This window comes from Chiloscyllium punctatum, chromosome 25 (genome assembly GCF_047496795.1).
Source record: "Chiloscyllium punctatum isolate Juve2018m chromosome 25, sChiPun1.3, whole genome shotgun sequence".
NCBI classification, from domain to species: Eukaryota; Metazoa; Chordata; class Chondrichthyes; order Orectolobiformes; family Hemiscylliidae; genus Chiloscyllium; species Chiloscyllium punctatum.
Window position 1 is genome coordinate 67,650,991 of NC_092763.1, and position 16,402 is coordinate 67,667,392.

The 16,402-nt window shown below is 40.8% G+C and overlaps 2 protein-coding genes across 4 annotated transcripts in view; one reads left to right on the forward strand and one right to left on the reverse strand.

Annotated features, from left to right (window-relative positions):
* The window catches only part of LOC140496026 (beta-arrestin-1-like), a 76,734-nt gene extending 66,243 nt beyond the window's left edge, over positions 1-10,491 (reverse strand). Inside the window, exons 1-2 of one of the 2 annotated variants that reach the window (XM_072595475.1) lie at positions 10,368-10,441; positions 6,066-6,330 (exon numbers count right to left, since the gene is read on the reverse strand). In XM_072595475.1, coding sequence (XP_072451576.1) covers positions 6,066-6,097 — 32 coding nt within the window. In that variant the 5' untranslated portion in view covers positions 6,098-6,330; positions 10,368-10,441. Of the gene's footprint in view, positions 1-6,065; positions 6,331-10,367 lie in introns of both variants that reach the window. The other variant, XM_072595473.1, reaches the window with a different exon arrangement.
* Positions 1-16,402, forward strand: part of LOC140496025 (phosphatidylinositol 3,4,5-trisphosphate 5-phosphatase 2A-like) — a 190,842-nt gene that overhangs the window by 6,692 nt on the left and 167,748 nt on the right. The window lies entirely within an intron of this gene.

Genomic DNA, 16,402 nt, shown 5'->3' on the forward strand with positions numbered 1-16,402 from the left:
CTTCACAACTGCCTGACTGCTTTCAGTAAACAGCCAGACTGCTCAAACCAGAGAAAAGCTGAGCTAGAACTGGCCACGCTACCTTCATTGTACATGTGATTTTTTTAAAACTTGAAAGTCTTTTTCCTGAGACAGTATCTGTTAGCTATGGCCCTAAAACCCATCAAAATTAGGCTTTTCAGAGTCTGTGTCTTTTGCAACCTCTCTGAAAAAGAAACCAAGGCAACATAACCTTGTTAAAGGAGCAGCTGCATCAGATATGAATCAGAACATGTAATGATTCGTGAATGCGTGTGAGGCTTCAAACATATCAATCCCAATGGCAGAGGAAGCCTCCAATCCACATGATGTTCCTTGTACTACGTGGTTGAAAATAGCAACAGATTTATTCACAGAGTATAAGGAAGATCAGAATTTGTGATGAATTGCATCTCCAAATGCAAAGAGTACAACTGTTGTTGACACTAAGGCCACTACTTTCAGTTTACTCGGTGCCTGAGGACAGCACAGTTCAAGGTTGAACTATGTATAATCAGTGGGGAGTGGGGACCCATATCATATTGTCACTCGACTATGTGTGCTGAAATATCCAGGCTGAACATGTAATACATCCCATCAAATCAAACATTTTTAAGTGTTCAGCACTGAAACACTGGTCAGTCCCAATATCACGGGACGGCACAGTAGCTCAGTGGTTAGCACTGCTGTCTCACAGCACCAGGGTCCCAGGTTCGATTCCAGCCTCGGGCGACTGTCTGTGTGGAGTTTGCACATTCCCCCCGTGTCTGCGTGGGTTTGCTCCGGTTTCCTCCCACAGTCCAAAGATGTATTGGTCGTGAATTGGCTGTGCTAAATTGCCCATAGTGTTAGGTGCATTAGTCAGAGGGAAATGGGTCTGGGTGGGTTACTCTTCAGAGGGTCGGTGGGGACTGGTTGGATCAAAGACCATGTTTCCACACTGTAGGGAATCTAATCTAATCTAATCTAAAAAACTGGTGTGAACAGTTGCAATCAACAAAACCTGAAGATCAGCAATTCTAAGAGAATAACCTTGCCCAGTAACCAATTGTCCAAGACTCACAATATTCTTCATCAAAGATAGACGAGAATTAAAAAAAGATAAACAATGAGCAAGCTTAAGAGAACAATGAAACTGCATATTGGGCAGGGAGTGAGTCAGAAATGCAAATATCGACACTTGGATAACAGCAACACTTTCTCGACTATGCTCCAAGCCTACATTATACCAGGTTATCACTAATCATGCTGTATTGCGAAGAAACAGAAGCCAGCTCAGGCCAATGACTGGTGCACCTAATAAACACATCTGAGTGAGGATTCTGAGTGACAGCAAACAGCAGCACAACAACCAAGTTGTCAACCAAGAGCAATCATGAACAACATGTACCTCTCTAGGTAAGTGTGCAGTGGACAGATGAAGATAATTTTTCAAATCTATGAAGTTTGTATGGATAATTATAAATTCTTTTATAGCTGTTTGTACCATGATTGAATTAACAACATAGTCCTATGGCTAACCATCTTCTGTTTGGACTAATTTTTTATTTTTGCAAAACAAATAGACGTCTCATGTTCAATATGTCAATATACCTCCTAAGTCATGTTCATTGTATCATCACTGCATCATAGCATACAATCTGTTGGAACAAAGGTCACAAACTCTATCTTCACTGGGAGCTCCTGAAACATGAAATACTGATGAAAGCATTCTACTCTTCTGTCCATAAATAATGTAATAATAGCCTAGATACTGAAGTGTCAGTGACTGCATTAAAAGTAGGAAGGTTACATAAGATACTGGAATGCTGTGAACTGTTTTGAGCCCCTTTTCTAAGAAAAGATATACTGCTATTCAAGGCAGTCCAAAGAATGTTCACTAGGCTGATACTAGGTATGGAGGAACTGCTTTATGAGGAGAGGTGGAGTATATTGGGCTCGTATGAATTAGAATTTAGAAAAATGAGTGCTGCTCTTATTGAATCCTGTCAGAATTTTAGGGGACTTGACAGGGCATATGCACTTTCCTCTTGTGGGAGAGTCCAGGACCAGAAAGTATAATCTCTGAATAAAGGGTTGAACATTTAAGAAAAGGATGAGGAGAAAGAGGAGATGGGCACCACTGTGGCTCAGTGGTTAGCAATGCTGCCTCACAGTGCCAGGGGCCTGAGTTCAATTCCAGCCTCAGGTGACTGTCTGCATGGAGTTTGCACATTCCTGCCGTGTCTGTATGGGTTTTCTCCAGATGCTCCAGTATCCTCCCACAGCCCAAAGATGTACAGGTTAGGTGGATTGGCCATGGGAAATGCTGTGTCATGGGGGTGTTCTTTGGAGGGTCAGTGTGGAATTGATGGGCCAAATGGCCTGCTTCCACCCTGTAGAGATTCTGTTGTTCTAAGTTCTTCTCTCAGAGAGTAGTGAATCTGTGGAATTCTTTGCCACAGAAAGCTGTTGAGCCTGAGTCAAGTGCTGTTTCTCAGTGATGTTAAGGGTAGACCTGGCCAAATTTGGGTTAAGCTACACTAATGTTCCATGCATTGTGTGCCAAACTAAATTCAGGTTTCATCTTCCCTCCCAGGCAAATGTAAAAAACTATCCAGAGATTTACTTTGAAGAAAAGCAGACAAGTTCTTTCTAGTTGGCTTGCTCAATATTTGTACCTGAATATACACAACACAGATCGCCTTATTTTTTTCCTTTATTTATTCATAGGATGGAGGCATCACTGCTGATTTCCAGCTCATCACTAATTGCCTGGAGGGCAGTTAAGAGTGGGCCACATTGCTGTAGGTCTGGAGTCACCTGTAAACCAGACCTGATGATGATGGCAGATCTCCTTCCTTAAAGAGCAGGAATTAACCAGATGTTTTTTTTGCTTTCTCAACAATCAACAATAGATTCTTGGTCATCATCAGACACTTAATTCCAGATTTTTACTGTATTCAAATTCCACCATCTGGCTGCGGCCAGATTTAAACCCAGGTTCCCGCACTGGGTGTCTGAATGTACAGCTCAGTGGTAGTACCACTAGGCTGTCACCTCCCTGTATCTATCGCAGTGCTGTCTGTTAAGCGTCTCCAGCCTGTAAATTGTGCCCTTCCCTGTGGTGAGGTTGATGGCAGAGAGGGCATTTAATCAGGAGAGAGGGTTACAATTCAAGACCTACCACCCTCCCATCTCCGCCATGATGATGTTTGTGGCAAACAGGCACATGGACATCCTTGATGACCTGCCCCCCAGTTGTTGTCTAGGTTACAGAAATGGCTACACTTCGAAAGTTATTATAGTTTGCAGAATACCTGGATGCTTGCTGAGACTGTTACAAAAAACTGTGTGAGATGCAAGATCTTCACTTGCAAATTATTTTTCCACTGTGACGGCCAAGAAAAAGCATTTATCAACAGGTTGTAATGCTTTAATGGCACTTAGTGAAAAATAGTTTGAAATTTCACAATTGTATATTTAATACTTAATGGTTTTAATACATACTATTAATCTTCATGAAAGAGAAAGGACATGTATTCAATACAAAGCTCATTTTGTTTTGAAAACTCACCATAAGGTACAAATGTTGATATATTTACTAGCAAGTGGCAAATAGAAAAAATGCTTCAAGCTGATTTTCATAAACACAGTACAGCATTTAGCATCTGAACAATTAAAGTGATTTTGTCCAGAAATGTTCTAGTAAACTGCATTGACTTGTAAAATTCAGGTTAGTGTTAAGCACATGAACAAGAAGCAGGAAGAGGTCATTCAGCCCCTTGTGTCTGCTCTCATCACTTCTAAGACTTTGCCCTGGTAATCTTTCACAATATTGCTTACCAGGAATATAAGAAACTGCTTTAAAAATATTCTGACATAATGTCCACTGCCTTTTCCGGAAGACAATTACAAATTGTGGGTGCCAATCAAGTGAACTGCTTTGTCCTGGATGGTGTCAAGCTTCTTGAGTGTTTTGGAGCTGCAACCTTCCAGACAAGTGTGGAGTATTCCATCGCACTCCTGCCTTGTGACTTGTAGATGTGGACAGGCTTTGAGGGGGTCAGGAAGTGAGTTACAACAGTATTCCTAGATTCTGACCTGCTTTTGTAGCCACTGTGTTTATGCGATAGTGGGGATTCAGTGATGGTAACATTATTGAATAACAAGGGGCAGTGATTAGATTGTCTCTTATTAGAGATGGTTATTGCCAGGTATTTGTGTGGTGTGAATGTTACTTATAACTTGTCAGCCCAAGCATGGATATTGTTCAGATCTTATTGCATTTGATCACGGACTGCTTCAGTATTTGAGGAGTCATGAATGGCACTGAACATTGCACAATCATAGGTGAACATTCCTACTTCTGGCCTTTTGATAGAGGGAAAATCATTCATGAAGCAGCTGAAAATGGTTGGGCCTAGGATACTACTCTAAGGAACCCCTGCAAAGATGTCTTGGAGCTGAGATGACTGACCTCTAACAATCACAACGATCTTCCGAGGTACAAGGTATGATTCCAATCAGCAAAGAGTTTTCCCCCTCATACCCATTAATTCCAGTTTTACAAGCGCGCCTTGATGCCATACTCAGTTGAATGCAGCTTGATGTCAAGGGCTGTCACTCTCACCTCACCTCTGAAATTTAGTCCTTTTGTCCATGTTTGAATCAAGGCTGCAATGAGGTCCAAAGCCGAGTGGCCCTTGTACAACCCAAACTGGGCATCACTGAGCAGGTTATTGCTGAGCAGATGCTGCTTGGTTGCACAGATGGTGACATCTTCCATCATTTTACTGATAATCGAGAGTCAACTGATAGGGCGATAATTAACTGAGTTGGATTTGTTCTGATTTTTACATATAGGACATCCTGGGCAATTTTCCACACTGTTGTGTAGATGCCCGTGTTGTAACTGTATTGGTAGAACTTGGCTAGAGGAGTGGCAAGTTCCGGACAAGTCTTCAGTACTATTGCCAGAATGCTGTCAGAGCATTGTATTTGCTGTCAGAACATCCAAGCATCCAACCATTTCTTGATATCACGTAGAGTGGATCGAATTGTCTAAAGCCTGGTGTCTGTGATGCTGGGGACCATTGGAGGAGGTCAAGGTGGATCATCCACTCGGCCCTTCTGGCTGAAGATTGCTGCGAGTGCTTCAGCCTTATTTTTTGCACTTCATTGCAGTCACCCATAAAACAAAATGGGGCATTGTGTAATGACAATGTTTGTATTTGAATTATGGACCAAATTTACCACATCTACATGGGATTCAGATATAAATTCCACTTGCTTAGTTCCTGTCACTAGTGTGACTCTTGCATAGACCTAATTCAATATATGAAGATACTACAACATCAACAATTTGTCTTTCCATATCACCCTCTCAACATACCAACATGTTCCAAGGCACTTCACAGGAATGTTATTAAACAAAATTTGACACAGAGGAGTCATTAATGTAGACAATCAAATGTTTGGTCAAAGAGGCACATTTCTTGGAATGTCTTAAAGGGGAATGGAAACGAGGAAAGGTAAAGAGGTTTCAGAAAGAGTTGAAGGTTATAGGGGCCTAGGTGCTTGAACAATTGGACTGAGTAATATTGGAAATATGGAAGCAACCTTAATCTGATGAGCATTTAGGTCTTGGAAGATTGTCATGCTGGAGGAGATAACAGAAATAGGGGAGAGATGAGGCCATCAAGGGATGGGCATTTCGTAATTGTGGAATTTTGATTCTGGCAGCCAAACAAGTGAATAGGCAGATGGAAGATGGATGAACAGAACTTGAGGAGTTGTGGAAGAAACAGAAGAGTTTCAGATAAATTTACATTTGCGGATGGTAGCCCCTGAGAGGCTGACCTGATGTCCATTGGTTCAGTCCAATGTAGAGTTAATAGTTTCAGAGAAAGGATTCAGAAGCAGGGAAACTACTAAGTGGGTAAGATAGGGAAATGTTTTGGAGGTGAAAATCGACAATAGTGGTGGTGAAGCAGATTTTCAATCAGAAGTGCATCTCAAGGTCAAACACAACGCTGGAATTGCATATAATCTCATTGTTTACCTACCCTTTGCATATGTCTCTTTCTCTGGGCTCCATCTCCACCTATCTATTCACTTCTTCTTATCTCAATCCTTCTGCAAACTGTGGCTTCAGCTGAAGCACCACATTTTCCGAGCTGCTAACAGTTCTGATGAAGACTTTCTTCCCACAGATGCTACCAGACCTGCTGAGTTTCTCCAATAATTTCTGTTTATGTTGCACTTAATCTTGTTTGGCCTCAGACAGTAGCTAGGGAGAGGACTGGAGTTTATGACTCAGGAATGGAGTGTCTGTTGGGGAAATGAAGGTGATAACTTCAGTCTTCTCACTATTTAATTAGAGACAATTCCTGTCCATCTGGTAACTGATGTTGGATAAACAGTGTGACAAATTTAAAACCATGAAAAAGTTGAACTGTGTATGATTGTGATAATGTGCATGGTGGCACATTGCAGATTTCCATTCATGTAAGTGGTAAACTCAGTATTGAACTGCAGTTATGTCAATATAGATATATGTTAATCTTCATCTTGCATCATGATATCATGTGAACACTGAAGTAAATTGAGTAAAATGGACTTGTCTAAATGTTCTATCCTTTCTGTTTTTGGCTTTCTGTTGCTGAATCCCATTCCCATGATTTATATCACATGTTGGCAATGGAACTCCACAGAAATGTTGCTTTTTTTGCATTAGCACCAGCAGTGACCAATGGGATGCACCAGGGGTTAGGAAGGAACTCTGCTATTCCAGCAATTTTCTGAAACATCTTTGTGCAGGGTGAACAAAACAATGGTTATCAGGGGATTGTAATGTTTCCAGGAACAGACAGATGGTTAAGGTAAGGTGTATTGAACCTGTGGATATTTGGTGGTGGACTCAACTTAAAAAACAGTAATCCTGTAAACATTGACGGGGAGAAATTGCATAGGCTTCCACCCTACAAATCTGATGCAAACTTTGCCAACCCATGAAAGGGGCTGCTTTCCTATCTTGGATTCTTTTTGTTTTCTGCAAGTACTATTAATCCCCAAATGTAATCCAACACCAGAATATTCAATCCTTGTCAGATATCCACAATTTGACTCCTTCCTTTCCTCTGAACTACTCATACTCACTTACATATGCATGTTTTGTAAACTATTATCCTTGTTCAACCTCCAACCTCAAGCCTACTGTAATACAATTTTGCTTTTTTTTTCTGCTTTATCAACACTATACTAGCCACTGGTTCTAAATGCATCAAATTCATCCTGGTCCTCGTCCTCTCTACATCCCACTGTGTTGAAAACACCAATGAATTCAACTCAGTCTCTTCCTTGACCTCAACACCCATGTTTTTTTCGATACCTTCACTTCTTATAATGTATATGATTTTAACAAACAAAATTGAATGTCACTTAACTAATACTTAATTTGTCTTGTCTCTGTCCTGCTGTTTCCAACCTTTAGAAAGATAAAAGAGGATGCATTTACTTGGGAGTAGGTTAGCTGAATATACACAGAGCATGAGTCAGACCTATTTTGAGAGTTAAAAAAAATGTCATGTCTTAGGATATAGAACAACAAAAATATAATTAAAAGAAAATGTATCCAAAAATCACAAAGTAATATGTTATTATACAGTCCATGGGTCGAACTTTACTGTAATGATTACATTATAAGGGTGTGAATAATTTGTGTTCCTGGTACTTTTTTGTGTTAATCAAAGTTATAAATATCAATGTTTAGAACGCAAACTTTGTTTCTTTGTTCATTGGATGTGAGCATCCCAATTGCCCTTGACAAAACCATAAGACATAGGAACAGAAGTGAGGCCATTCAGCCCATCAAGTCTGCTCCAATCATGACTGATAAGTTTCTCTTGCCCATTCTCCTGCCTTCTCTCTGTAACCCTTGATCCCTTTGACAATCAAAAACCTATCTATCTCAATCTTTAATACATTCAATGACCAGGTCTCCACATGCTTCTGTGGAAATGGATTCCATAAATTCACCACTCTCTGGCTGAAGAAGTTTCTCCTTATCTCCATCCTAAAAGGTCTTCCCTTTACTCTTAGGCTGTGCCTTCGGGTCCTAGTCTCTTTTACCAATGGAAACATTTTCCCAACATCTACTCTGTCCAAGCCATTCAGTATTCTGTATGTTTCAATTAGATCTCCCCCCCCCCCCCCCACCCCCATCCTTCCAAACTCCATCAAATATCGACCCAGAGTCCTCAAACGTTCCGCATCTGTCAAGCTTTTCATTCCCTGGACTATTCTCGTGAACCTCCTCTGAGCCTCCTCTGGACAAGGTGGTGGTAAATCATCTTCTTGAACATAGGAGTACATGGTGTAGGTACACGTACAGCGCTATTAGAGTGGGAATTCCTAAAGCTTCATCTAACAATAGTGAAGGTGCAGTGACATAGTTGCAATTCAAGATGGTGGGTGACTTAAAGGATCAAGTGGTGGTGTCCCCATTTGCCTGCTACCCTTGTTCATCTCAGTGGTGGAACCCATGAGTTTGGAAGGTATAATCATGGGAGCTTTGGTGAGTTGCTACAATGCATCATGAAAATAGTGCACACTGTTGCCTCGGTCGTGGAGCAAGTCAAGTTGAAGATGATGGATGGAGCGTACTTTAAGTGAACTGCTTTGTTTCAAATGGTGTTAAATTTCTTGTCTGGAGCTGCAGTCACCAACAGCACCACCATCACAGTGTCCTCAATAGCACAGGAGCATTTGCCTCCCATGGAACAATTGATTACTTCTGTCCAAACTTATTACTACATGCTTCAGTCTGATACCAAACTGATTGTTTAATAAGTTGTTTTTAAAAGAATCAACTTCTGAGACTTTTTCCATGCTTTCTTGTGTGGCATTCTCCTGCAAGATAAACAAACTAAACCCAACAGTTCCTGCATTGGTTTATTATGAACACATGGTTTTAGTTCTGAACTGACTTGCTTATGCATTCTTCTCAATAGTTAAAAAAGGGTCTCACATCCTCCCCCTGTCCAGTGACCCAACTCTCTTTTCTCAAATTCATTTCAATGGGTCTTTCATCATGAATTATGTCCCTCTCTAATCTTTGTAATTTTTTTCTCAATTCTCTCTGATGCATAAAACTCTTTCCAAGTCGGGAGATTCAATACTGCACATTAATGTTTTTTTATTAATGGCCTCATCAGTAGTCCATGTAAGGGTTGAGTTACATATTTTAACTTTGAAATGCATCCAAGCATTTGGCTCACATTATTTATAGCAACTTCAATCAAAATATGCTGCTAACGCATTTCTAATGCACGTTTAGAATTGAACAGTTGTTATAAGATCATAGTGAAACTACAGGAACAAGACATTTGACTAAACACCTGTAACCCTTGTCTTTGTTTTCTGTACTGCAGTTTTGTTTCCAGATTTAAACAATCTAAATTACTTCAAAAATTTCTTTCGCTTGCTGAGGGCAGTGATAATGCCAGGTACAACTTGCCAGAACAGAGTTCTGCAGACCTTTTTTGTTAAGTTAGTTCAGATGAAAACTTCTTGGATGATAATCTGACGTTAGAGTTCACATAACTTAAACTTGATTGATTACATTTCATAGATGCTATCCTTAAGTCTTTTTAAGACTGCAGCTATCATATACCACAGAGTTTATCCTTACCACCTTAAATCAGTTTCATAACTGGATGTTGTCCTGAGTTGGTACTTGTGGAGTGAGAAGAAAAAGTTTTTTGGATGTATACACGAAGCATTTCAACAACAAGATGCAGCCTCGGCTAATTAGAAAACAGGAGCAAATGTCTCAAATATTGGAAGAGCATGATTGTTAGCAACACATGCAGAGGCACTTGGTGATGCTGGAGAGTGGGGAATGCCAAATGCAAAAGATATTGTTGTAAATGTGAAGGAACTCAGCGCTCCTTTGAAAGGAAGAACAGGTCAAATTAAGAGGAAACAAAAATTTACAAATCTCATTCAGGTGTATAAGCAACAGCATGCACAGAGCACAGTCCGCAGACGAAGAGGCGGAATGCCACTCTCTCATTTGGCAAGAGGCATCTTGCCGTTTGTCCATTTCAATTTATGCCAACTTTCTTTGGGCATAACCAGGACTCAGTCTCTACCCTGTCCTCCTTCGAGTGGGATCAGATCTAAGACCTGCCTCTTTTGCAGGACCGTTCAGAACAAAGGAAAATGATCACAGGCAGAGGGGTTCAGATTTAATTGCTTATACAGAGAGAGAGAGAGAGAGGTAAATAGTTTTAATTGCTACTAGAGTGGCGTTATATTCTGTATAGACAGTAGCATGCAGTTTCAGTATATACACATATCATTACCTTGACGAGTTTTTTTTTGACTTCACGGGTGGATAGTGTTGCATCGACTTATTCCGACTGTAACAATCCCAACGTGTCTCCAAATGTCACACTTGGTGTCTGCTTTATAGCCTTGACCTCCCACTCAGGAGTGCAGCTTGCCTCGACACTGTTTTCATTCGAATCCTATTAATTTATTAACTGGATAAAGTTTGTGTTATAAATAACTGCCTGCTTCAGAGCAACTGAAGAGTTTTGAAGAGCCAGAAGAGATGTAGAGATTATCCTGGCACTCAGTGAAATGACTGAGGACAATCCACAAAGATTAATCAAGCGTATTACATTGTTGCAATGTTATGTATGCCACACAGTGTGTGAAACCTGGAAAGGTTTCAAGACAGTGCAGAAAGAGAGATTTATATCAAGAACACTTTGCCCTTTGGTTGAACCAGACAAGGACATATATTTAAAACATATGGTTTTTGTCTACTAGTTAGATAACTCAATGAAAGATCTTGCATCTTTAATCTTGCCTGTTTATTTCATGAGGGGGGCTGCACTGTTGGAGCTGCATCTTTCTGGTGAAATATTAAACCAGGCGGTGCCATCTGAACACTAAAGTGGATGGAAAAGTGTCCATGATATTTATTTCAGGGGACTTCTCCAGCAATATCTTGTCCAATGCTTGTCCCTCAACCAACTTTTGTGGGGTTTTTTTTAATCATTCCAAACTTTTACCGTCTATTTCATGTAAAACTCACAGCTCTAAGATCAGCACCCAGTAATTTTACTAAAAACAATGAAAGCAAAACACTGTGGATGCTGAAAATCCAACAAAAACTTGGAAAATGCTGGAGAAACTCAGCAGGTCTGCAAGCATCTGTGGAGAGAGACATGGAGTTAATGTTTCAAATCCAGTCAAATCTAAGCCCTAATTCTGAGAGTCATAGAGATGTTGGTAGGTTGGTAAAAGGGCACTGTTGGTATGATCAGCAAGTTTGCAGATGACATGAAGATTGGTGGAGTAGCAGAAAGCATAAAGGACTGTCAAAGAATACAGGAGAATATAGATAACCTGGAGAGTTGGACGGAGGAGTGGTAGATGGAGTTCAATCCAGGCAAAAATGAGGTGATGCACTTTGGCAAGTCTAATTCTACAGCAAATTATACAATGAACAGAAGAGCCTTAGAGAAAGTTGATGAGCAGAGAGATCTGGGAATGCAGGTCCATTGTACCATGAAGGTTGCTGCACAGGTGGATAGAGTGGTCAAGAAGGCATATGGTATGCTTGTCTTCATTGGATGGGGTATTGTGTATAACAGCTGGCAGATCATGTTAAAATTGTACACAACATTGTTACGGCTGCATTTAGAATACTGTGTATAGTTCTAGTTGCCACATTACCAAAAGGATGTGGACGCTTTCGAGAGGGTGCAGAGAAGGTTTACGAGGATGTTGCCTGGTATGGAAGGTGCTCGCTATCAAGAAAGGTTGAGTAGGTTAGGTTTGTTTTCATTAGAAAAAAGGAGATTGAGGGGGGACCTGATTGAGGTCTACAAAATCATGAAGGGTATAGACAGGGTAGATAGACATAAGCTTTGTCCCGGAGGAAGGATTCAATAACGAGAGGTCACGCTGTCAAGGTGAGAGGTGAAAAGTTTAAGGGGGATACACAGAGGGTGGTAGATGCCTGGAATGCGTTGCCAGCAGAGGTGGTAGAGGCAGGCACGATAGATTCATTTAAGTTTTTTTTACTTCACGGGTGGATAATGTTGCATCGACTTATTCCGACTGTAACAATCCCAACGTGTCTCCAAATGTCACACTTGGTGTCTGCTTTATAGCCTTGACCTCCCACTCAGGAGTGCAGCTTGCCTCGACACTGTTTTCATTCGAATCCTATTAATTTATTAACTGGATAAAGTTTGTGTTATAAATAACTGCCTGCTTCAGAGCAACTGAAGAGTTTTGAAGAGCCAGAAGAGATGCAGAGATTATCCTGGCACTCAGTGAAATGACTGAGGACAATCTGGACAAATGCATGAGTAGGTGGGGAGCAGAGGGATACAGATGCTTAGGAATTGGGCGACAGGTTTAGACAGTAGATTTGGATTGGCTCAGGCTTCGAGGGTTGAAGGGCCAGTTTCTGGGCTGTAAATTTTCTTTGTTTTCTTTGTTCTATGTATTACACAGAAACAGACACTTTGGTCCAACCAGATATCCCAACCCAATCTAGTCCCACCTGCCAGCACCTGGCTCATATCCCTCCAAACCCTTCCTATTCATATACCCATCCAGATGCCTTTTAAATATTGCAAGTGTACTAGCCTCCATCACTTCCTCTGGCAGCTCATTCCATACACATATCACTCTCTGCATGAAAAAGTTCCCACTTTGGTCTCTTTTACATTTTTCCCCTCTCATCCTAAACCTATGCCTTCAAGTTCTACTATACCCAAAACATTAACAGCGTTTCTGTTTCTCCACAGGTGCTGCCAGACCTGCTGAGTTTCTCCAGCATTTCCTGTGTTCGTGTCTGAAATTTTAGGTCAAGTTTCTCAGGAACCACACGCCTAACCATGTTAGCATTATGGATATTTACAATCGACCTATTTAATGATGGTAATGACACACTTCTGAAGGAGGTGGAACTTGAACCTGGGCACCTTGGCTGTGCCATAACAGTCTTCCAATCCACCAGTCCCCACAAACAACTTTTACTAAAACAAACAGTTACCCGGCCAATATCACGTTATTGTTTATGAATTAGCCACCAGCTCCTGATGATTACATCAATAACTTCATTTAAAAAATTAGCGAGAACAGGCTTTGGGTTTTGCGGACATTTTGAAAGGTGATATATAAATGCAGATTCTTTCTTTTAGCAGACAATTCATTCATGTGTAGTCCATGAGTGGAGAATACTCAGTGTGCCATCATCAGTACTGCATGGTCTGATCCTGAGTATGCCCACTGAAGTTAGCAAGTTGTAATAATATGTACATTATAGTTTGACAATGCTTACTTTGACAATGAAAGTTATGAATAAAGAATGGCCTGGGGATAGATGTATTGTGCAATGTTACGAACAGAGACAAGAAACCTCCACTCATTAGCTGAGATGATGAAAGATTATCAAGATAGGCAGGGATGTAAAATTGAGGTTACAATCCGATCTGCCATAATATTATTGAATGACAGAACAGAGTCAAAGGCCAGAATAGCCTCATCTTGTATTTTTGGCTGTATGTCACAGAATCCTGAAGGGTAGATAATTTTAATCAAACTGTTTAGACTGGTTATGACTCTAGATAAATTGAGTCTTGAATCCAGTTCTTTTCATCCAGAAATAGAGACACGACCTCTACACTAAAAGAGCTCCCAATCCTAATACAGAACACAGAACAGTACAGTATAGGTACAGGTCACTTGGCCCATCTACTCTGTGTCGACCATAATGCTGTCCTAACCTAATCCCATCTGCCTCCACGTGGTCCATTTCCCTGTATTCGCTGCCTGTTCATGTGTTTGTCGAAATGCCTCTGAAACATTGCTATTGTATCTGCCACCTCCCTTGGCAGTGTGTTCCAGGCAACTACCATCCTTTTTGTAAAACAAAACTTGCCTCATATATCTCTTTTAAACTTTTCCCCTCTCATTTTAAACCTATGCCCAGTAGTATTTGACATTTCCACCTTGGGAAAGTGACTCCCACTATCCACCATATCCACGCCTCTCATAATTTTATATGCCCTATCAGTTCACCTCTCAGCCTCTGGCAAAAATGATCCAAGTTTGTCCAACTTCTCCTTATAGCTAATATGCTCCATTCCAGACAAATCACTTTTGTGGTAAATCACTTTTGAACCCTTTCTGAAGCCTCCACATCCTTCCTAAAGTGTGGCAACCAGAAGTGCACACAACACTCCAAATCTGGCTTTACTAAAGTTTTACACAGCTGCAACATGACTTGCTAAATTTTATACACAAAGCCCTGACTGTTTGAAGTCATACATACAGTACATCTTCTTTCCCATCTTATCCACCTGTATTGTTATTTTCAGGGAACAATGTTCTTGCACCCCAGCATCCTCCTGTATATCTATGCTCCTAAAGGTCCTGCCACTTACTGTATACTTTCCTCTTGCATTTGACCTCCCAAAATGCATCACCTCACACTTGTCTGGATAAAACTCCAGCTGCCATTTCTTCACCCAACTTTCTAACTGGTCTATATCTTGCTGTATCTTTTGACAACTTGCCCCACTAACTACAATATCAACAATTTCTGTGTCATCTGCAAATTTACTAATTAGATCACCTGCATTTTTTATCCATATTTTTTATTTAATTACAAACAACAGAGATCCAAGCACTGATCCTTGAGGAACATTGCTGGTCACAGACCTTCAGTTAGAAAACACGCTTTCACAACCACCCTCTGTCTTCTCTGACCAAGTCAATCTTGTAGGCAAAAGTGAGGACCGCCGATGCTGGAAAATAGAGTCTAGATTAGAGTGGTGCTGGAAAAGCACAGCATCCGAGGAGCAGGAAAATCAACATTTCGGGCATTCCTGATGAAAGGCTTTTGCCCGAAACGTTGATTTTCTTGATCCTTGGATGCTGCCTGACCTGCTGTGCTTTTCCAGCTCCACTCTAATCAAGTCAATGTTGTATCCAACCTGCCAACCCACCATGAATCCCATGTGATTTAATCTTCTGGGCCAGCCTATCATGAAGGACCTTGTCAAATGCTGTAGCAAAACCCATGTTGACAATATCTACTGCCAGACCATCATCAATTAACTTTGTTATTTTGTCAAAAAACTTATCAAATTTGCGAGGCAAGACCTTCCCTACAAAAAGCTACACCAACTATCCCTAATAAGTCCATTCTTTTCCAAATGTAAGTAAATCTTGTCCCTAAGAATCTTCTCCAATGATTTTCCTGCCAATGATCTAAGGTTCACCAGCCTATAATTTCCTGGGATTATCACTGTTGCCCTTCTTAAACAAAGGAACAACATTGACTCTTCTCCAGTCCTCTGGGACTCACCTGTGGCTAAAGAGGATTCAAAGATCTCTGTCAATTCCCCCACAATCTCCTGCCTTGTCTCCTTTGGTGTCATGGGAGACATTAATACATTGAAAAAGAAATCTCTATCTCCTTGGAGAACGTATATGGGAGCAAAGATTTAAATAATTCGAGGGTCAGATATTACTTTTGAGAATTCTTAACCCATGTCTGGACCGTAAAGGCGGTTCTCCACAATCAGTGATACAGTCCATCCCAACAGGTGCAACCTAACAGGAAAGATACTTTCATATTCTCAAGTCATGTGATTCAGACAGAGGAGAGAGTACTGGAACATGGAGAATCTTAGATTTGGCAAAGAGTAGATTCACACCGATGATATAAGCTGAACGTAATGTTGCAATTGTCCTTCTGTCTAATTAGAGAGAGATGACTGGTGGTGGTTTTACCTGAGGGTCACCATGCCTCAGACAAAGGGTTGAGATGGAGAGTCCTTCATGGTAAATACAGCCAATTATCCTCGGCTTTGTTGACTTTTGAAAGTATCTGGCAGAGAAGGCAATGTTCACCCCATATTTGTTCCTGTTATATCCCAATAACTGATTTGAGTGTCACTCAGGAATTCAAGGGGTGAAGCTCTCTGCTTTTGGTTCAAGTAATGTGGATGAATGGGACATAAGTGCCTTAAAAAGGCATTCTTATCTATTGATAGGTTACATGGGGAAACAGGCGTAGCACAAATGTTCATCTGCTACATTTTATGTTCATAGTTTGTATGTGTAAGTAATTGCCAGTGTCGAAAAAGACATGTCTTCATATCTTCTTACCAGGAGACATTTCTTTGAAAATGGGGTCTGAAGATTAGGCCGAAATTTCAGTAATAGCATTAATCATTTTGCATTCCATCTTTACCCTGACCAATGACAAAAGAGGCTCCAGCCTGACTCAAGTAGCTAATGGACTGGGTCTCTAACATTATATTATCTGATGGACGAATGGGTGATGTATGCAGTAGCCTCA